This window comes from Apodemus sylvaticus, chromosome 22 (genome assembly GCF_947179515.1).
Source record: "Apodemus sylvaticus chromosome 22, mApoSyl1.1, whole genome shotgun sequence".
NCBI classification, from domain to species: Eukaryota; Metazoa; Chordata; class Mammalia; order Rodentia; family Muridae; genus Apodemus; species Apodemus sylvaticus.
This window is the reverse complement of record NC_067493.1, coordinates 53,534,076-53,552,151: the sequence shown is the minus strand read 5'-3', so window position 1 is coordinate 53,552,151 and position 18,076 is coordinate 53,534,076. Positions and strand designations below refer to the sequence as shown.

Genomic DNA, 18,076 nt, shown 5'->3' with positions numbered 1-18,076 from the left:
GGCAGGTGGAGAAAAGAGCTTTTCCTGAGAAGGCTGAGCGGGTGGCCCGAGCCACTGGATGGGGAAAGCCTTACTTATTTGTTCATGTAAATTTCATGTGTGTGAGTGTTTTACCTGCGTGTATGTCTGTGTACTGTGTGCATGCTTAGGACTTGAAGAAACCGGGGGAGGGTGTCAGGTCCCCTGAGACAGTGGGAGCTGCCATATGGTTGCTGTGAGGATTGAACCCAGGTCCTCTAGAAGAGCAACCAGTGTCCTTAACCCCTGAGCCATCTCTCCAACCTCTTCTTGTTTTTATTGTTGCAAATGTCAAGTGATGGGACTTTAGCCAGTGAGGCCTGGACGCTTGTCCCATGTTGTCACTGAAGGTGTCGGGGAGGGCTCGCACGCCATGCTGTGCCTCAGGATGAGCATTTGTCTGCATGTGGAGGCTGGTACCCTGCACTCAGCTCTTGCTTTTCTCTCCCCGCTTCTCCTTTGTAGCAAAAGCAGCGGCTCAGCCGCCTTGCTGGCCCTGACCTGGACTTGCCTTCTAGTGCGAATTGTCTTTCCCCTGAAGGCCAAGCGGCAAGGAGACATCTGGAACAAGCTGGTAGGTCCCTTGTCTTTGGAGCCGTGGGGGTCAGCTTTTCCCAGGGTGCTCGGGCATCCCTTGCATCCGAGTGCTCTCTTGAGGCACGTGTGTGTCTGAGTGCAGTGCAGTCGGAAGCACGCTCTGTTCACTGGTGTTCCCAGCAGCTCTGCGTGAGGCATGATGTGGGGCCTTGCCTTCATGAGAGGCCAGACTAGGAGAGACACTGAACGGCAGGCTGCCAGAGGCCACAGCGATGTAGAGAATGCTGTTTCCTGGCTAAGCAGTCTGTCACCTGTGTCTGGATTTCAGGGTGACAGAGGGAGACTCTGGCTGCTGTCTCGGTCATCTGATCCTCTCTTTCTCTGCCTGCACCTTGCACATTCTCTGTTTCTCCTTCCCGCCTGTCCGCTAACCGGTAGGCTGGCTGGGGCCTTCTCTTGATGTCTAGGTATGCTTGGTATAGGTCATGGGATTGGTTGATGGCTGTGGAAGGAGTCCTGGGTGTGATGTTATGGGTCTAATATCTGGCCATGAGCTTTGACAGAGCCACTTAGCTGCGTACCTCAGAGAGGTGTTAGAGAGCACCTGGCAGTGGCCACAGGCACTGGACAGGGAGAGCATGAACATGCGAATGACTGGTGGTGGTGCAGACCCGAAACCATCATGGTGAAGCAGACAGACAGATGGACCCCCTTAGGGACAGCTGTGGAGTGAGTGGCCTTTAGCAGTGGTGAGCTAGAGCTCTGACGTCTCCGGCAGCAGTTGGCAGGAGTTTGACTCTGCGCCCTCCTGAGTGTGGCTTTCATTGTTAGCAAGCGGCTTTCTCCTAGGGTGGCTTATCTCTGCTGAGTTCTTACAGCTGTTAGCTGTGGGACGTCACTGACTAGTGAACAGGAGGGTCAGCATAGCATGCTGTGCCATAGGACAGGGTGCACCTGTCGTATGCGGCTTGTTGCAGTGACTAGAATCTGGGCTTTCCCTTTGCTGACCCTGTTGTCCATCAGATACGTGATTGATTCAGACGTTTACTGGCCGGCCCACGCGAGAGGCTGGGGCTGCTGGTAGATAACACCGAGAGCCCTTTGCTGCTGGAGAAGACATGTGGGTGTGGAGCCTGGGCAGTGCTGAGGAGAGGCGGGGTGGAGGTGGGGACTGTGGCTGAGGGTGGTGGCAGCAGGGCTTCTGTGAGGAGAGGTGACTCTGGAGCACGGCCTGGATCATCTCAGAGAGAGGGAACGCCAGTAGGATTCTGAATGTGACATGGCAAGCTGTTTTATTGTGGAGCTCTTAACCCTGACTCATGCAGCAGGTGTAGAAGGTGTGCCGTAGCCTAGCACATAAGGATGTGTCCTGTGGAAGGCTACGATTCACCAGCCACGGTGGTCCCTGGTGACTGTTTTTTTGTGACTGTAGAGATGTTTTCTGTGATCTGATCATTTATGGCCAGTGGTGGAGATTTCCCTGGCTGCCTCTGCCTCTTAAGTGCAGGCGTTAAAGGCCACATGTCCAGTGTCACCATACTTCCTGCAGCACTTAACACGCACCGATGTTTAGTTGCAGTTGTTAATATCTGTGCTTTTCTATTTTTATAAGATTTAGTCTTTTGTTGTTGTTTTTGAGACAGCGTCTCACTTTGCTGGCTGGCCTAGAACTCACTGTGTAGAGCAAGCTGAGTGGGAACTCACTGAGATCTGGCTGCCTTTGCCTCCTCAGTGCTGAACAGGGGGGTCCGCCATGCTTGCCTGTAGAATGTGGTCCTTGATGAAGGAGAGTTCTAGGCAGATGAGTACATTAACTAGGACTGTGCTCTTTTCTGAATGGCAGCTGGTCTACTGGCACTTGACGCACAGTAACTGTTGTTATTGGGGGTGAACTTGGGCTCCATGCCTCCAGGCATGCTGTTCTGAGCTGCTTCCCGGTTTGCGTCTTATTTGTTTATCGTTTCTCTCCCTGAACTCGAAGGTACGAAGGTGCTCAAAAGCCCCTTGTTCTCCTTGTTCATAGTAGGTAAATAAATGCCCGGATGAGCAGGGCAGGTAAAAATCAGGATTCAGGGCTGTAGAGACAGCTCTGCAGTTAAGAGCACTGCTGCTCTGGTGGAAGACTCTGGCGTGATTCCCAGCACCTACATGGTGGCTCACAACTCTGTAACCCCAGTTCCAGGGGCTTGATAGCCTTCTCTGGCCTTCTGCACGCAAATATGCAGTGTACAGACATGCATACAGGCAGGCTGCCCGTATCCACTAAAGAGAAAGGGTGGGGCTGTAGGACGAGGGGTGGAGAGAGGAGGGTGGATGGGATGAGATGGTGAGACAGCCGGAGAGGTTCACAGGACGCCTGTGTCTGCATCCTCCTGATTAAAGTTTTCCTTGTCCTGGCAGGTGGAGGTGCAGTGTCTGCTGCTGCTGGAGGTGCTGGGCGGCTCCCACAAGCATGCTGTGGACGGCGCTGTGAAGAAGCTCACTAAGCTGTGGAAGGAGGTGGGGGCGGGGCTGGGGAGGTAGAGCGTGCCTTTTCTGTGCCTCTCGCCTCTCTCTCATTTGCCCGTCTTCCTCTCTTCAGAACCCTGGGCTGCTGGAGCAGTATTTGTCAGCTATCCTTAGCCTGGAGCCCAACCAGAACTATGCTGGCATGCTGGGTCTGCTGGTGCAGTTCTGCACAAACCACAAGGAGATGGGCGTGGTCAACCAGCATAAGGCAAGTGGCCAGCGTGGTGACAGTGGGTTTGCCGCGTCGGGGTCTGTAGGGAAGGGGTGGGAACTTGCTCTGTCGCATGGCCTCTACCTGTGGCTCATGTGAATCTTGGTGTACACACCTCTGCGGGCAGCTCCCGTGCACCAAGCACTGTGCAGAAGACTGTGACTCTTGTCAAACGAGTCAGAGATTGTCACCTAATTAATTCCATCTGATAAATGGGACAAAGGAAATAGGCAGGTTTTGGGCTCTGACTTGGACAGTGTGTCTGTAATGAAGAGACTGAGGGTAAAGAGAAGCTGGGAGAAAGGTGGGCAGAGCGAGTAGGATGGAGCATCAGGAAGGCGAGAGGCTGGTCTGTGAGCGGTGAGGGCTTCCTGACATACCACCCGCCAGTAGGCGGGGCCAGCAGAGCCTGAATCCACTGCTCCCCACTGCCTGAATCCACTGTGCTTCAGTGGGAGCACAGCGGGTGGGAAGCTGTGGCCATGGGACCTCGGCCTAACTGAAGGCATGGCCTCTGTCCTGTAGAGTGCCCTGCTGGAGTTCTATGTGAAGAATATTCTGATGAGCAAAGCGAAGCCTCCCAAGTACCTGTTGGTGAGTAGACCGCATGCCGCCCAGACGCCGTCAGAGTCTGCTCCTTCTGGACACACCCACTCCTCACTCCTCCAGAGGCCGGGCGCCTGACTCTCTGTCTTTCTAGGACAACTGTGCCCCCTTGCTCCGGTTCATGACCCACTCGGAGTTTAAGGATCTGATTCTGCCCACCATACAAAAGTCTCTGCTGAGGAGCCCGGAGAATGTTATTGAAAGTAGGTTCCTGCTGAGTAGTGTTTGGGAGAGCAGCTGCGGCTGTGCAGGCCTGCTGCTGTCGGCTTGGCGTCAGGAGTGCTTGTGCTAAGTGTGACGTGTGGTAACTGTCAGCTGGTGTGGGCTAGGAGGCAGGCTGTGTGTGTGTGTGTGTGTGCGCGCGCGCATGTGCGTGTGAGTGTGCATGAGTGTGCGTGCGCACATGCATCAGCTCCTCTGGAACTAGAGTCGTAGGCAGTTGTGAGCGCCTGTGTGGATCCTGGAAGAGCAGCTGCTGCTCTTACCTGCTGAGGCGTTACTGGAGCCCCAGATGGTGCTGTCTCGTTAGAAGACTTTGGAAAAATATCCACTTAGAATATTGCCCCTGATTATTGAGGCTGGAGAACTTTCTGGAGACCATTGAGAGTAGTAACCCTTTCTCCTGACAGTTTGGACTTGATGTGAAGAACAGAGCCCTGGCTCAAAGGTGTCATGACTTTGTGGCCTTGTCGAGGTGAAAGGCTGGCTTGTCACCACGACTAACCAGGCTGGGGGCGTTGGAGGGCATGCTGGGCAGAACGGGCACCAGAACTTGAAACTGACGGCCTGTGGTTTCTGTCCCCTTAGCTATCTCCAGCCTGCTGGCTTCAGTGACACTTGATCTGAGCCTGTATGCCCTGGACATCGTGAAAGGCCTGGCGAGTGAGTGCAGCCCCTGTACAAGCAGCCCCCGCGGGCCCCCTGCGGCCCCTGGCGCACCTTTCAGTTTCTCTTGTATTTGACAGGTTTTTGTTGAAAATGGGGTGGGGAATAGCTCCTTGGGCTAAAGGTGGTCTCTGCCAAGCATGCAAACTCAAGTGTAATCCTGGAAACCCCATGAGGAAAGCAGAGAACCCACTCCCACAGATTGTTCTCTGACCTGTACTGTGTGCCGAGGCAGCCCCTCCCCCAGACAGAACAAAGAAATGTTAAAAAAAAGATGGAAAGGAAAAAAGGCTTTCACTACCAACAATGGGAGGAGGCTCTTTTCTGAGGTTGTCAGTAGTGAGGTCAGAGAGCTGGGAGTCAAGAGCCAGGGCCACTGGGAAGAGACTAAAGTCTGGACACGCGCTGCTACTGCCCTGAGCTGTAGCTCTGTGTGTCCAGATCAGCTCAAGTCCAACAGCCCCCGCCTGATGGACGAAGCGGTCCTGGCGCTGCACAACCTGGCCCGCCAGTGCAGTGACTCCTCCGCCACCGAGGCCCTGACCAAGCACCTGTTTGCAATCCTTGGAGGTGAGCGGGAGGTGGGCACAGTAGGTGAACAGGGTGGAGCCGGGGTGGCTGGGAGCCTCCTCCTGAGTCTGCACGTGTGAGCGAAAGCATACCTGTGACAGCATGGAGGGCACTGTCCGCGTCATTAAGAACCTGTGCTTCTGTGTGTATGTCAGAAAAGAAGGAAAGGAAGATGTGGGGATGGAAATAGTGACTTTGAGTTACAGGAACATGGAAACGGGTTTTTAAATGCTGGGTTGGACTCAGCGTTGCAGCAGAGTGGCCGCTTCAGGAGTGAGTGCACATGTGTGTCATCAGGTGGGGCCAGAGTGAACAAGTGCTTTTGTGCTTTTCTCTGTTTCCTCGCAGGCTCAGAAGGAAAGCTGACCATCATAGCCCAGAAGATGAGTGTCCTTTCAGGTAGGGATTCTTCCCTGGGTGTGGGTGTGGCCGGGTGCCCAACAATGGGGAGGTTTACCTCACTCTCAGGTAAGCTAAGGCCCAGCAGGATGCCTGGCTTCTGTAAAGGAAAGCCCAGAGGGAGCTGAGGGAGGGTCTGTAATGGCCTGGGAGAGAGACCTTGCCTGGCAGTGCAGGAAGTCTTGTCCTATGGCTTTGTGCAGGGGCAGGGCCAACCAGAGAATCTGCCTTTCAGGGATTGGAAGCCTCAGTCATCACGTGGTATCGGGGCCTTCCGGTCAAGTCCTGAATGGGTCTGTGGCTGAGCTGTTCATCCCGTTCCTCCAGCAGGAAGGTACTTCCTCGTGGTTTGGGGAGCAGGCAGTTGACACCCATTCTCTTACTCTACATCCCGGTCACAGCCCCACCCTCACAGAGTCCTTTTTCCACTGCCCCTCCCCTTTTCCTCAGAGAAGAGGAGCCCCCCTTTGGTACTACCCCCACCCTGGGGCATCTAGTCCCAGCAGGTGCAGGCCCATGCTTTCCCACCAAGGCCCAACCATCCTGACCTCGGTTTTCAGTCAGCCTTCTAAAAGGCTGTCTAAAGGCCCGCCTCCTTGAGTTAGCAGGGCTGGGGATTGTATGGTCTGTCACTGCCTCTTCCCCTGGGACTCCAGCTTCCTTGTCACACTGCTTGTAGTGGTTTGATGTGGTTCTAAGTCATCAGACTGACCAGACTTGTGCCGTTTACCCTAGTGCACGAGGGTACCCTGGTCCACGCAGTTTCCATCCTGGCGCTCTGGTGCAGCCGGCTCACTGCAGAAGTGCCCAAGAAGATCACTGACTGGTTCAAGAAAGTCTTCAGCCTTAAAACCTCCACGTCTGCAGTGAGGCATGCCTACCTGCAGTGCATGCTGGCCTCCTTCCGAGGTGAGCCTCCCCGTCTCCTTTGAAGAGGTGACTGAGCACGCTCCCCACGGGCTCGCTCCCAGACAGCGCAGTAGGGACCTTCTCCCTTGTCGGGAAAGGCCCTACAACCAGAACCTGTTGTACAGAGATCACGAATTTAAAATACCCAATGCCATGTAAATTTGATTTTGAACCTTATATAAAAAAGACCACTTCCATCTCTGTGTGTGCTAGCTCTCCTCTGTGCATCCAAGGTGACATTACAGTTGGAGTTTGCAGCTCAGGACTGAAATGCCAGCACTAGGGAGGTAGAGGCAGGACTTGTAGGTCATCTGGAGCTGCCCACTGAGTGTGAGGGCAGCCTGAAGTATGTAAGTAGTTACAAACAACAGAATGAGTGTGTTTAACCATGGTGGTAACTGTTCTGTAAAAGTTTGCTTATTTATTTAGAGATAGAGTCTCTCTCTACATAGCCCTGTCTGTCCTGAAACTCAGGGAGATCTGCCGGGGTTAAAGGCCTGCGCTACCACAGCCAACTTAGTTAGTGTGTTTATTTCACAGGTCAGCAGCTTGGTTCAGACTTCGGGGTTTGGGTCTAGAGGTCGTCTTGTGGGAACAGCAGATTGGAATTGGTAGGCTTGAAGTTAGCAGTAGTTACTTCTCAACCAGCTGTTGACAGTCACTTAGCCTCTGTGTCCTTGTCCAGGACTATGTCCTTGTCCAGGGGAGGAGTAACTGACGATCAGATTAATAGAATTCTTTTGTTTTTAATTTTTTAATTTATATTAATTTATGCTTCTAGAATTTAAGTCACAGAGTCTTCTCCTGTTCTTTGAGATATTTGGCAGGTTAACTGAAGGACTTTAGCCAGTTCACACCTAGGTGGACAATTTCTTCTCAAGTAATTTCTTCTCAAGTAAAGACCCCTGTAGACCAGGATGTCTCTAATGTGCTTCTCTCCACAGGTGACACACTCTTGCAGGCCTTGGACTTTCTGCCCTTGCTTATGCAGACAGTAGAGAAGGCGGCCTCCCAGAGCACTCAGGTTCCCATGGTCACCGAAGGGGTTGCCGCAGCCCTGCTGCTCTCCAAGCTTTCTGTGGCCGACTCACAGGCCGGTAAGGGTCCGATGCATGCAAGGTCCAGGGTGACAAGGCTCTTCATAGTCCCTGCTTCTTCAGCTTCAGAGCTGACTGGTGTCTGTAAGAGTGCAGCCAGGGGACACCACCCCAGCCCAGCCCAGCCGCAGCCCTGCCCCTGGCTGTGACCCCAGGGCTGTGACGGGCTTGTTTGCAGCATTGCTAGGCTGAGTGTTAGGACTGTACGTCTTGTTTCATTGTTGTTATTTGTCTGTTTGTTGCTGTTTATGTATGTGAGGGTTTTGCCTGCAAGTATGGCCATCAGAGGCCTTCAGTGGCACAGGGGTCAGAAGAGGGGGTCGGATTCCCTGTCCCTGGAGTTGTAGATGGTTGTGAGTTGCCATGGAGGTACTGGGAACCCGCGTCCTCTACAAGAGTAGCCAGTGCTCTTAACCACTGAGTCATACATCGTTCTAGACTTTGTGTCTTAATGACTTACATATTCATAGGATGTTTTAGTTCATTTCTGTTGCTTAGGTAACAGCTACAATTCCAGCTATAGCTGGTCACCGTGGGAAAGTTAAGGCAGGAACTTGAAGCAGCTTGTTACATCACATCTGCAGTCAAGGACAGAGACACTGTATACATGGTCACTTGCTTGTCTTTAGCTGGATGTCATCTTTTATACAGGTCAGGATCCCCCACCTAAACAGTGCAGCTCAGAGTAGGCTGGGTCGAGTCCTATCAGTTAATTAGGAGAATTTTTCTATAGACAGGCTGCGTACAGGCCAGCCCAGTCTAGACAGTCCCTCGTTGACTATCCGGCTGGCTCTACACTGTGTCAGTTAATGAGGAAAGGTAGCCATTGCATAGGGGTAAGATTCATAAAGTGCAGGTGGAAGGATGGCTCAGTGGTTAAGAACATTTACTGCTCTTACACCCATGTGGTGGCTCACAACCTCCTGTAACTCCAGCTCCAGGGGACCCAGTGCCTTCTGATCCCCCTGGCACAGCATTTACATAGTGTACATATACTCAGATACATGGAATAAGTCATATAATTTTTTGAAAAAAAAATTATAAAGTACCAAAAAAGTAAGTTGTAAAGTGATAGCTTTCTTTTAGCCCTGGCTTCCAGCCGCTCAACTTCCGTTTGGATGGGAACGGCAGTTTCATGTCTGTATCTATGGTGGGTGTGTAATGAAACACACTGGGTGACATACTGTATATATCATGTCACCTACCAACTACGTGTGCAAATGAGAGCTCGAGTCAGAGCCTTCCGTTCTCTCTGGCCCTAGGATCCTACTGGTCTCTGAGTCCTGTGTGCCAGTTGGTTTTGTCATCATGACACTCCTTGAGAAATTCTACTTAAGGAGGAAAGATTTGTTGTGGCCCGTGGTCTTAGAGGTGCCCATGACCTGACTCACTTGCACCAGGCCCTCCTGATTTTGTCACCTGCCAATGGTATCATGAGCCAACTGTTAGCATATGAGCCTCTAGAGCCTTCCTCCTGTGAGTGCCCTTGCCTGGCCATGCTCCTGTGGTGAGAAGCAGGCTTCTTTCTCTGGGAGCTGTTGTGTACCCACTGTGTATGCCAAGGTCCTTGGGTGAAGATAATGTGACCCCGACCTCAGCTCATTCCAGGGTGCATGCCCTTGGGTCGGGGTACGGGTATCTAGTCATTTGAAGGACGGTTTTCTTTTTGATTGAGGAGTGAGTGAGTGAGCGTTGAGAAAGGTTTCATGGAGTATTGAGATAGACCCCTGAAGGCCTGGGAGGATGGAGTATTGAGATAGACCCCTGGGGGCCTGGGAAGATGAGAGGCTCATGAAGGAATGGCCCCAGTTAGGAGAGAAAGCGAGAGCCGCACTGTGTGCACCTCCGTGATCCGGCCAGTCAGTGGGTGGTGGGCAGTCTGGAGGGGAGGCTGCAGGCAGAGCAAAACCCAGACGTTTTCCAGACTGCAAGTAAGGCCAGAGGACTGACTGATGATTGCTTTTAGAGTAGAACAGTGAGCCTGGATCCTTGGTGGAGGGGCTCACACAGCCTGCCTAGTAGCTTCTGCTGGGAAGGGCTGTGCTGGGGGGACATGGCACACTCTGCTGGGGGGTGACCCTTGGTTTCTTGCAGAGGCCAAACTGAGCAACTTTTGGCAGCTGGTTGTGGATGAAAAGAAGCAAATTTTCACATCTGAGAAGTTTCTGCTCCTGGCTTCAGAGGAGGGTGAGTTTCTGGGTCTCCGGCAGGTCTTTAGGGCGACCTGTCCCTGAGCACCCGCCTGGCCAGCAGCAGGTCTCTTTGGTTTTCTCGAGACAGAGTTTCTCTGTTAGCCCTGGCTGTTCTGGAATTCTCTGTAGACCAGGCTGGCCTCAAACTCACAGAGATCCGCCTGCCTCTGCTACCTGAGTACTGGGATTAAAGGTGTCTGCCACCATTGCCTAGTTAGCTTGACTGTTTTCTGAATGAATTCATTCCTGTGGGCGGGTCGGGCTCAGTAGAAAAGGGGGGTGGGAGGGCTGGAGAGACTGTGTTGCCACACGCAGGCAGAGCTGTAATTACGACTGAATGGGTAATTGGTGCTGTCTGGGTGCTGGTGCGGAGTGCAGTGGAGCTGTGGCAGCTCTGCTCCCCACCAGGCTACACTGAAACGAAAGGAAAGGAACAATGATCTCCAAATGTATGCAAAATTCTAGGCTGCCTCACATACATCTACTGCTAATTAGCGACTTGAAAAGTCTTTTGACTCACAAATCACAACATCTATTTAATGAGCTACAACTATTAGTCACTTTCTGGCTTAAATTTTTTTATAGTTAGCTTTTGATTAAGAACGACAAAGTAGGAGGGAATCTGCACTGAAATCTCCTGCCTTGATCAGTAGTCACTCGCTTCTGCTGCCTCTGGGTCCTTGAAGTTACACATACCCAGCCCTCTGTGTCTTCATCCTCTGTCCACAAACAGCTGTGTGTTGCTGTCACCACCGTGCTTCCCAGGCTGGGAATTAGTCCCTTGTTCCAAGACTACAAGTCCAAGCTGCTGGACTTATTTACAGTGATTTTCCTTCCTTCCTTCCCTCCCTCCTTCCCTCCCTCTCTCTCTTCCTCTCTCCTTTCTCTCTCTCTCTCTCTCTCTCTCTCTCTCTCTCTCTCTCTCTCTCTCTCTCTCTCTCTCTCTCTCTCTGATTTTTTGAGATTGGGTTTCTCTGTAGCTCCAGAGCTCCACCTGCCCCTGCCCCTCTGCCCCTGCCTCTGTCCACTGAGTGCTGCATTTAAGGTGTCGTCATCACCACTGCTTGGCTGTGTCTCTGTTTTAAGGTTTATTTTGTGTGTATGAGTTTTTGCTTTCATGTATGTCTGCACGTGGTACTCTTGCAGTGTCAGGTGAGGTAGTTAGATCTGGAGTTAGGGATGGTTGTGAGCGCTGTGTGTGTGCTGGGAGTCCAACCCAGGTCCTCTGCTAGAGCAACAGCTGCTCCTGACCACTGAGCCAGCTCCTGGCCACTGAGCCAGCTCCTGGCCACTGAGCCAGCTCCTGACCACTGAGCCGGCTCCTGGCCACTGAGCCAGCTCCTAGGCGGCCTCTCCTTTTTTTCTTCAGAGACAGGATTTTATTGTATAGCCTAGGCTGGCCTTAAATTTATTATATAGCCTAGACTAGCCTTAAATTTATTGTATAGCCTAGGCTAGCCTTAAATTTCTGATCTCTGCTTAAACCTTTCAATTACTAGGATTATAGATGTGTACCACCATTCATAGGTGGTAATTTTTAATAATTAAAATCAGTGTATACATCTATGTATATATAAGAAAAGGAAGTAAAAATGAACTATAGCTTTATATCTAGTATTAATCACATTTAAATTTTGCTGTTAAATTTTTAAGCTCATTTTAAGTTTTGGGTATGTGAAAAGTAATTATTTAGTTACTTACTTTTTGTGCATATGTGTGGCGTGGTGTGTTTATATGTGTGTGCGTGTGCAAATTGGAGGACAGCTTTCAGGAGTAGGTTCTCTCCTCTGACTGTGGGGTTGCAGGATGGAGTTCACGCCCCCAGCTCTGGTGACGATCTCCTTCACCTACTGAGGCCCTCACCAGCCCCGCTTGCCTTGTTGTAAAGACTTGCACTGCCTCTCCCTTACAGCCCTGTGTACCGTCCTGCATCTGACCGAGAGGCTCCTCCTTGACCATCCCCACAGGCTCACCAACAGCAAAGTCCAGTACGTGAGCCCCGTTCACCTTGTCTTGGGCATGTGGCAGGTGTGGCTGTGGTCAGCCCTGCCCCGGCTTCCCAGGAACACCTGTGTGTGTCTGTGTGTGTGTGTGTCTGTGTGTGTGTTTGCAGGCAGTACTATCGGGTCCTGGTTGCTGTGCTCCTGAGCCGGACCTGGCATGTGCGCAGGCAGGCCCAGCAGACAGTTCGGAAGCTGCTGTCCTCTCTTGGAGGCATTAAGCTGGCCAACGGCCTCTTGGAGGAGCTGAAGACCGTCCTCAACTCTCACAAGGTGAGAGGATCCCGGCTCTGCAGTGACTCAGTCAACCTGTTTACACCCGAGTTTTAGCTGGGCCTGTCCTGTTCCCAGGCTGGGTGATCCCAGGGCTTCCTGCCCTGCTCTCAAGCTGTGGAAGCATCTTTGTCCTTTAGAGCCCTTCTTCCTTTTGAAATAGTTCAACCAAAATAGTTTTGCATATTTCTTTTCTTTATTGTTTTAAAACAGTTAATAATTTTACCTTAGTTTTCAAGGCAAGGTTTCTCTGTGGGGCTGTGGCTGTCCTGAACTCACTGTGTAGACCAGGCTGGCCTTCATCTCCCAGAGATCCACCTGCCTCCTGAGTGCTGGGCTTAAAGGCCTACACCAATACCCCTGGCTTACTTAATAATTCTGAATACACACTTAGTCTCACTTTTTTTTTTTCCACAGTGTCCTTAAAGGCAAGTAGAGCCTTCTTTTTTATACTAGCTATCTAGGTCTTAAGATGAGCTGTCTGAATTGTCTCAGGCAGCAGCAGGTGGAAGCAGGAGACAGTAGAGGCCTGGATCCTTTGAGTGCTCTAGGTGCCAGGCATCTTCCCCTCAGCCCTGTGTACCTGCTCTCCACAACCAGTCCCCCCTCATTCTCGTCCCGTAGGTCTCTAGGTGGGCTGTCTTCCCAGGCATGGCTCATAGCCTGTGGACTCCTGGGCAGGAAGGGAGGCATTGGCTCACTCTAGCAGGGTTCCAACTAATAGCAGGAGAGGCTCAGGACCCTGCACGATGTCTTTCACCGCCCTGCATAGGGCTCTGACTTGGGACGTATTTGTTCTCTCTCTACAGGTGCTGCCCTTGGAGGCTCTTGTGACAGATGCTGGGGAGGTGACAGAGATGGGCAAGACCTATGTGCCTCCTCGAGTTCTGCAGGAGGCTCTGTGTGTCATCTCCGGGGTGCCAGGGCTCAAGGGCGACGGCAGCAGCACCGAGCAGCTGGCCCAGGAGATGCTGATCATCTCCCACCACCCGTCCTTAGGTCTGTGGCTGTGGAGAAGCGGGAGAGGTGGGGAGATGATAGGTGGGCAGAAGGCTTCATCAGCCCCTCTCCTTCAGTGGCAGTGCAGTCTGGACTCTGGCCAGCACTTCTTACCAGGATGAAGATCGACCCTGAAGCCTTCATCACCAGGCACCTGGACCAGATCATCCCCAGGGTCACGACACAGAGTCCCCTGAACCAGGTAATGGGTCAGGGCTGTGGATTTCACTTCCAGCTTATAAAACGTGAGGGCTCAAAGAGCCAAGAGGAAGAGAGTGAGGGTGCAGCCTGCCTCTGTAGGGAGTGACAGGCTCGTACTGCTTGGAGCATGGGAGGGAGCTCCAGGCCTCCTTTGCAGGCAGTGTCTGAGGAGGTGCTGTCAGGTCAGCTGGGGCCCTTAGGACAGGAGAGGTGCTGCCTGTCCTCCTTCATGAAACTTGTCTGATCTCCCAGCCTCTCTCTCTGCTTTCCATTGTGTGAGCCACATTTTCAAATTTCTGCTAAGAGTTTTGGGCTCACACCTTTTCCTCCCAACAGTTCCAGTGGGGAAAGCATACATTTTCCAGTAATGTTAGCTGATATGGGGTCTCGTTACCCCGCCTTGACCTGTTCCCAAGACTGTCCTTTTGGTTAGGGGCTCTGTGCCTGCCTTCAGAAATGGTGGGGCAGTGGCCCTGGACCGTGGAGTTGAGTGGTGTGTGCAGTCCAAACTGGCGGTCATGCTGAAGGAGGGGAAAGGCACGTGTAGGCAGTCAGGCTCAGCAGGGAGCACCAATGGGAGCACTACTCAGAAGCACACGGTGGAAAGGGAGAACCAATTAAAGTGCAAGGGTCATTGTAGAGCCTATTTCTGGTACTAGTTATGGTGTAGACTGACGGCGTCTGTCTGTCTGTCTGTCTGGCAGTCTTCCATGAACGCCATGGGCTCCCTTTCCATCCTGTCTCCTGATCGAGTGCTCCCTCAGCTCATCAGCACCATCACAGCCTCTGTGCAGAACCCTGCCCTGGGCCTCGTGACTCGGGAGGAGTTTTCCATCATGCAGACCCCTGCTGGGGAGCTGTTTGATAAATCCATCATCCAGAGGTGAGGGTCGTGTGTGCCTGTTGCTCTGTCACGTTTCCTCCCCAGCTCTGGTCTTCACGCCTCCTTGATGGACGTGGGGTCATTGTGAAGAAGAAGTGAAGCAGCCTGTCTGTCCAGGCCTAGTGCTTAGTGAACCCAACACTAGCTGGCACTAACCTGGCACATGCACTTAAACGCTACACAGGAGCTGTATGTAGCACTTTCTCACTGTGGAGGCTGAGATAAAGGGATGGTAAGTTAGGGGCCAGCCTGGACTATATGGAGAGCCTGTCTGCAATGCAGAAGGCTGAAGAGATGGGTCTGAGTAAAGGGCTTGCAAGCCAGCCAGCCTAGTGAAAATCTCAAGCTGCATACAGGTTCATTGAGATGACTTGTCTCAAAAGATACAGTGGAAAGTGATCGAGGGACATCCTGGAAAGTAGCCCCTGGCTTCTGGTCTACACACGCACCCACGCATGCACGCACACACAGGAAAACAAAACGTTAAAGTTTCAGCAGGATTTGGTGGCTGTCTCACAGCTGAGGAGACCGCTGCGTCTCTTGAAGCTAGATAACTGCCCTGCCTTCGCCGTATTTCAGTGCCCAGCAGGACAGCATTAAAAAGGCCAACATGAAGCGGGAGAACAAGGCCTACTCTTTTAAGGAGCAGATCATCGAGATGGAGCTGAAGGAGGTGAGTCCGTGGTGGCGCTGGGGAGTCCCGGCCTGGTGCTTGAGGTGCCTGCTGGGCAGCGGTCCCCTTGGGTCTGCTGAGGCATTCCTCTGTCCCCTGACCTGCCTCTGGTCCTCTCTAACACTGTTCATGTTCCTCTGCGGCCTCCTCTGACCCCACTCAAAGGAAACCAGGGTTTGACTGGACGATGCTACCCCATCCTGCCTGCCCTGGCTGCGTCCTGACATGACTGACAGAGTTGGCTCTAAGCAGAACTGGTTCTGACAGAGCTCTAGCCTGTCAGTTTTTCTCCCTCTGTCTTCCCAGGCTGAGTTTCCTTGTCTTCCACATCTTGTCACTGCCCTTCCTGACTCCCTGTCTGTCCGTCCGTTCGTCTGTAGCATGCTTCACTGTGTAGCTTGTTGCCTTTGTGATGTTTAATGCTCTGTCATGGTTTTATTGTCTAACTTTGCCTACTAGATTGTGAGCTCTGTATGGGAGAGGTTTCATGTATATATATATGTGATATGTGTATACACAAACACACATCTCTGTGTCTCTAGCATGGAGAGGTTTCATATATATGTATATGTGATTTGTGTATACACACACACTCATACACTCATACATCTCCATGTCTAGCATCTCAAACAGTTCCTGGCATGAGGTAGGCACTCAGTAACTATGGGAAGACTCTGTGCTCTCTGCAGCCGGTGTGTTCTGATAGTGTCTTCAGTGTGTCTGGGCAGGTTAAAGCCTTTCATTTGAAGCCTTGTGGCTGCGGAAGATTCCTGGGGGAGCAGTTGTTTCTCTGACATTTCTCCCCTCACCTTTTTTATCAGAGAATCCCTTTTTAAGATTAGCTTTTTTACTGCTCTCTCTATTTTGAAGGCATTCAGTGGCTGTGGCTTTTATAGGGGTGAGGGAGGGCATGTGGTGGGCTTGGGGCCCTGCTCCTAGACTTGAGGATGGCCTAGAATTCTTGGAAGCCAGCGAGCTTTCCTCTGGTGGGAAGGTAGATCTGTCTTGTGGATGTAGAGCTAGCTTCTGACCCTGGTCCTTCAGGAAATAAAGAAGAAGAAAGGCATAAAAGAGGAGGTGCAGCTGACCAGCAAACAGAAGGAGATGCTGCAAGCCCAGATGGACAAGGAGGCGCAGATCCGGAGGCGGCTGCAGGAGGTGAGGCCGCCGCCACTTCCCATGGCCCCATGCCGGTGCGGGGAAGGTGCTCTGCAGCCGCCCTGTTCTGGCTGCCGCCTCGGTGGACCTTACTGACCTTTTCTGCCGGCTCTGCTTGCAGCTGGATGGGGAACTAGAGGCGGCGCTTGGACTGCTAGACGCCATCATGACCAGGAACCCGGGTGGCCTGATTCAGTACATCCCTGTTTTGGTGGATGCCTTCCTGCCCTTGCTGAAGTCTCCCCTGGCTGCTCCCAGGGTCAAAGGCCCCTTCCTGTCCTTGGCTGCCTGTGTCATGCCCCCGAGACTCAAGACCTTGGGTTAGTCCTTATTTGCTGGCTGTGGGGTTGTCTCGGGTGTTTGCGCAATGGGCTGGAGGTGCCCTCGGGTTATCTGAGGGTCCGTGGTGGCCCAAGCTGCTGAATATGTCTCCACGTGGACGCCTCCTGTGGAGCTCAGCCTGGAGGTGCTGGAGAGCAGTGCCGTGGGGCTCCACGTGGACGCCTCCTGTGGAGCTCAGCCTGGAGGTGCTGGAGAGCAGTGCCGTGGGGCTCCACGTGGACGCCTCCTGTGGGGCTCAGCCTGGAGGTGCTGGAGAGCAGTGCCGTGGGGCTCTGTCCTCCACTCCGTCCTCTACCTTCTCTGAGGAGCAAGCGTTACCTGCTAGTTAATTAGCATCTTATCCTTCTGAAGTAGCTTTGTTTTTGTGCTCAGGACCAAATCCAGAGTCTCGGGTGAGCCACGCCCCAGCCAGCCCTCTGTGTGTGTGTGGGGGGGGGGGTTCAGTGGCAGTGCGACAGGTCGGGGTGCTGTGCTGCTTTTTGTGCCCAGCAAAAACATGGGCTCATAAGCAGCATGTGCCAGTGGTTTGCTTTCTGGCTCTGAAGAAACATTAGCCAAGCAGGAGAGGTGGGGTTTACCGTGGCCTTACTCTTCCCATGATGGGGCTGCAGTCTGCATGCTGTTCTGAGAAGAAATGTCAGCTGGTGCTGTAACCTGCCACAAGTGTTAGTTTCTGCCTGATGAAGGAACTGTATAGCTAGGAGCTCTACTGGTGAATGACTCTAGGGTGGCTCAGGCCTCTTGGCACACTGACCTCTTTAATGTCAAAAGTACTAGCTAGGAAGTGGTGGCAGCGGCACATGCCTTTATTCCCAGCACTTGGGAGATAGAGGCGGGTGGATCTCTAAGTTCCAGGCTAGCCTAGTCTCCAGAGTGAGTTCCAGCACAGAAAAACCTTGTTTCAATGAACAAACAAACATATCAACTCTGCCAGGCAGACATGATACTGCAGTCCTGTAATCCAGAAATTTGGGAGGTGGAGGGAGGAGGATCCTGAGTTTGAGGGCAGCTTGGGCTACGCAGTGATGCCATATCCCTAAACAAACATCATCTCTCCCCCCCCCCCCCAAACAAAAAACAAAAAACAAAAAGGGCAGCTACTGCCTCCTCCCTCTTCTTTTGATGCTGTCATAAAGTTGGAGAAGTTAAGACATTTTGGTCAGCAGAGACACAGATGAGGCTGCCTCTGTCCGGGGCATCTCCTAGTGTCTTTGTGGGTCACCTGCTGCCTCTTTTCTTCTCTCACAGGCACCTTGGTGAGTCATGTGACCCTGCGACTGCTGAAGCCAGAGTGTGCTCTGGATAAGTCCTGGTGCCAAGAGGAACTGTCTGTGGCCGTCAGGAGGGCAGTGTCGCTGTTGCATACACACACCATCCCCAGCAGGGTGGGCAGGGGCGAGCCAGGTAAGGGGTAGGGAGCCACCCTGTCCCGGGCAGTGTGAGCTGATGTGCAGAATGAGGCGGGAGCCGGAGCGTCCCTGAGCTTTCTGTGCCTTTGCTCTTGGGAGAGTCCTCCCATTCCCTGCCTCCTCTCTCCCTTGGTTTTCCTCATTTGCTTCTCTTCAGTGTCACATCTGGAACTGGGCCAGCCTGTGAGGTAGAAGCAGGGCCAGTT

At 52.6% G+C, this 18,076-nt stretch overlaps 1 protein-coding gene across 1 annotated transcript in view; it reads left to right on the top strand.

Annotated features, from left to right (window-relative positions):
* Nucleotides 1-18,076, top strand: part of Gcn1 (GCN1 activator of EIF2AK4) — a 60,401-nt gene that overhangs the window by 11,753 nt on the left and 30,572 nt on the right. The window contains exons 5-25 of the mRNA XM_052169127.1: nt 484-592; nt 2,956-3,054; nt 3,137-3,271; nt 3,800-3,868; nt 3,975-4,083; nt 4,688-4,762; nt 5,207-5,335; nt 5,684-5,734; nt 5,970-6,068; nt 6,470-6,643; nt 7,588-7,740; nt 9,835-9,927; nt 11,845-11,920; nt 12,046-12,205; nt 13,015-13,204; nt 13,282-13,406; nt 14,110-14,288; nt 14,868-14,961; nt 16,006-16,119; nt 16,241-16,439; nt 17,710-17,865. Coding sequence (XP_052025087.1) covers nt 484-592; nt 2,956-3,054; nt 3,137-3,271; nt 3,800-3,868; nt 3,975-4,083; nt 4,688-4,762; nt 5,207-5,335; nt 5,684-5,734; nt 5,970-6,068; nt 6,470-6,643; nt 7,588-7,740; nt 9,835-9,927; nt 11,845-11,920; nt 12,046-12,205; nt 13,015-13,204; nt 13,282-13,406; nt 14,110-14,288; nt 14,868-14,961; nt 16,006-16,119; nt 16,241-16,439; nt 17,710-17,865 — 2,588 coding nt within the window. The remainder of the gene's footprint in view (nt 1-483; nt 593-2,955; nt 3,055-3,136; nt 3,272-3,799; nt 3,869-3,974; nt 4,084-4,687; nt 4,763-5,206; nt 5,336-5,683; nt 5,735-5,969; nt 6,069-6,469; nt 6,644-7,587; nt 7,741-9,834; nt 9,928-11,844; nt 11,921-12,045; nt 12,206-13,014; nt 13,205-13,281; nt 13,407-14,109; nt 14,289-14,867; nt 14,962-16,005; nt 16,120-16,240; nt 16,440-17,709; nt 17,866-18,076) is intronic.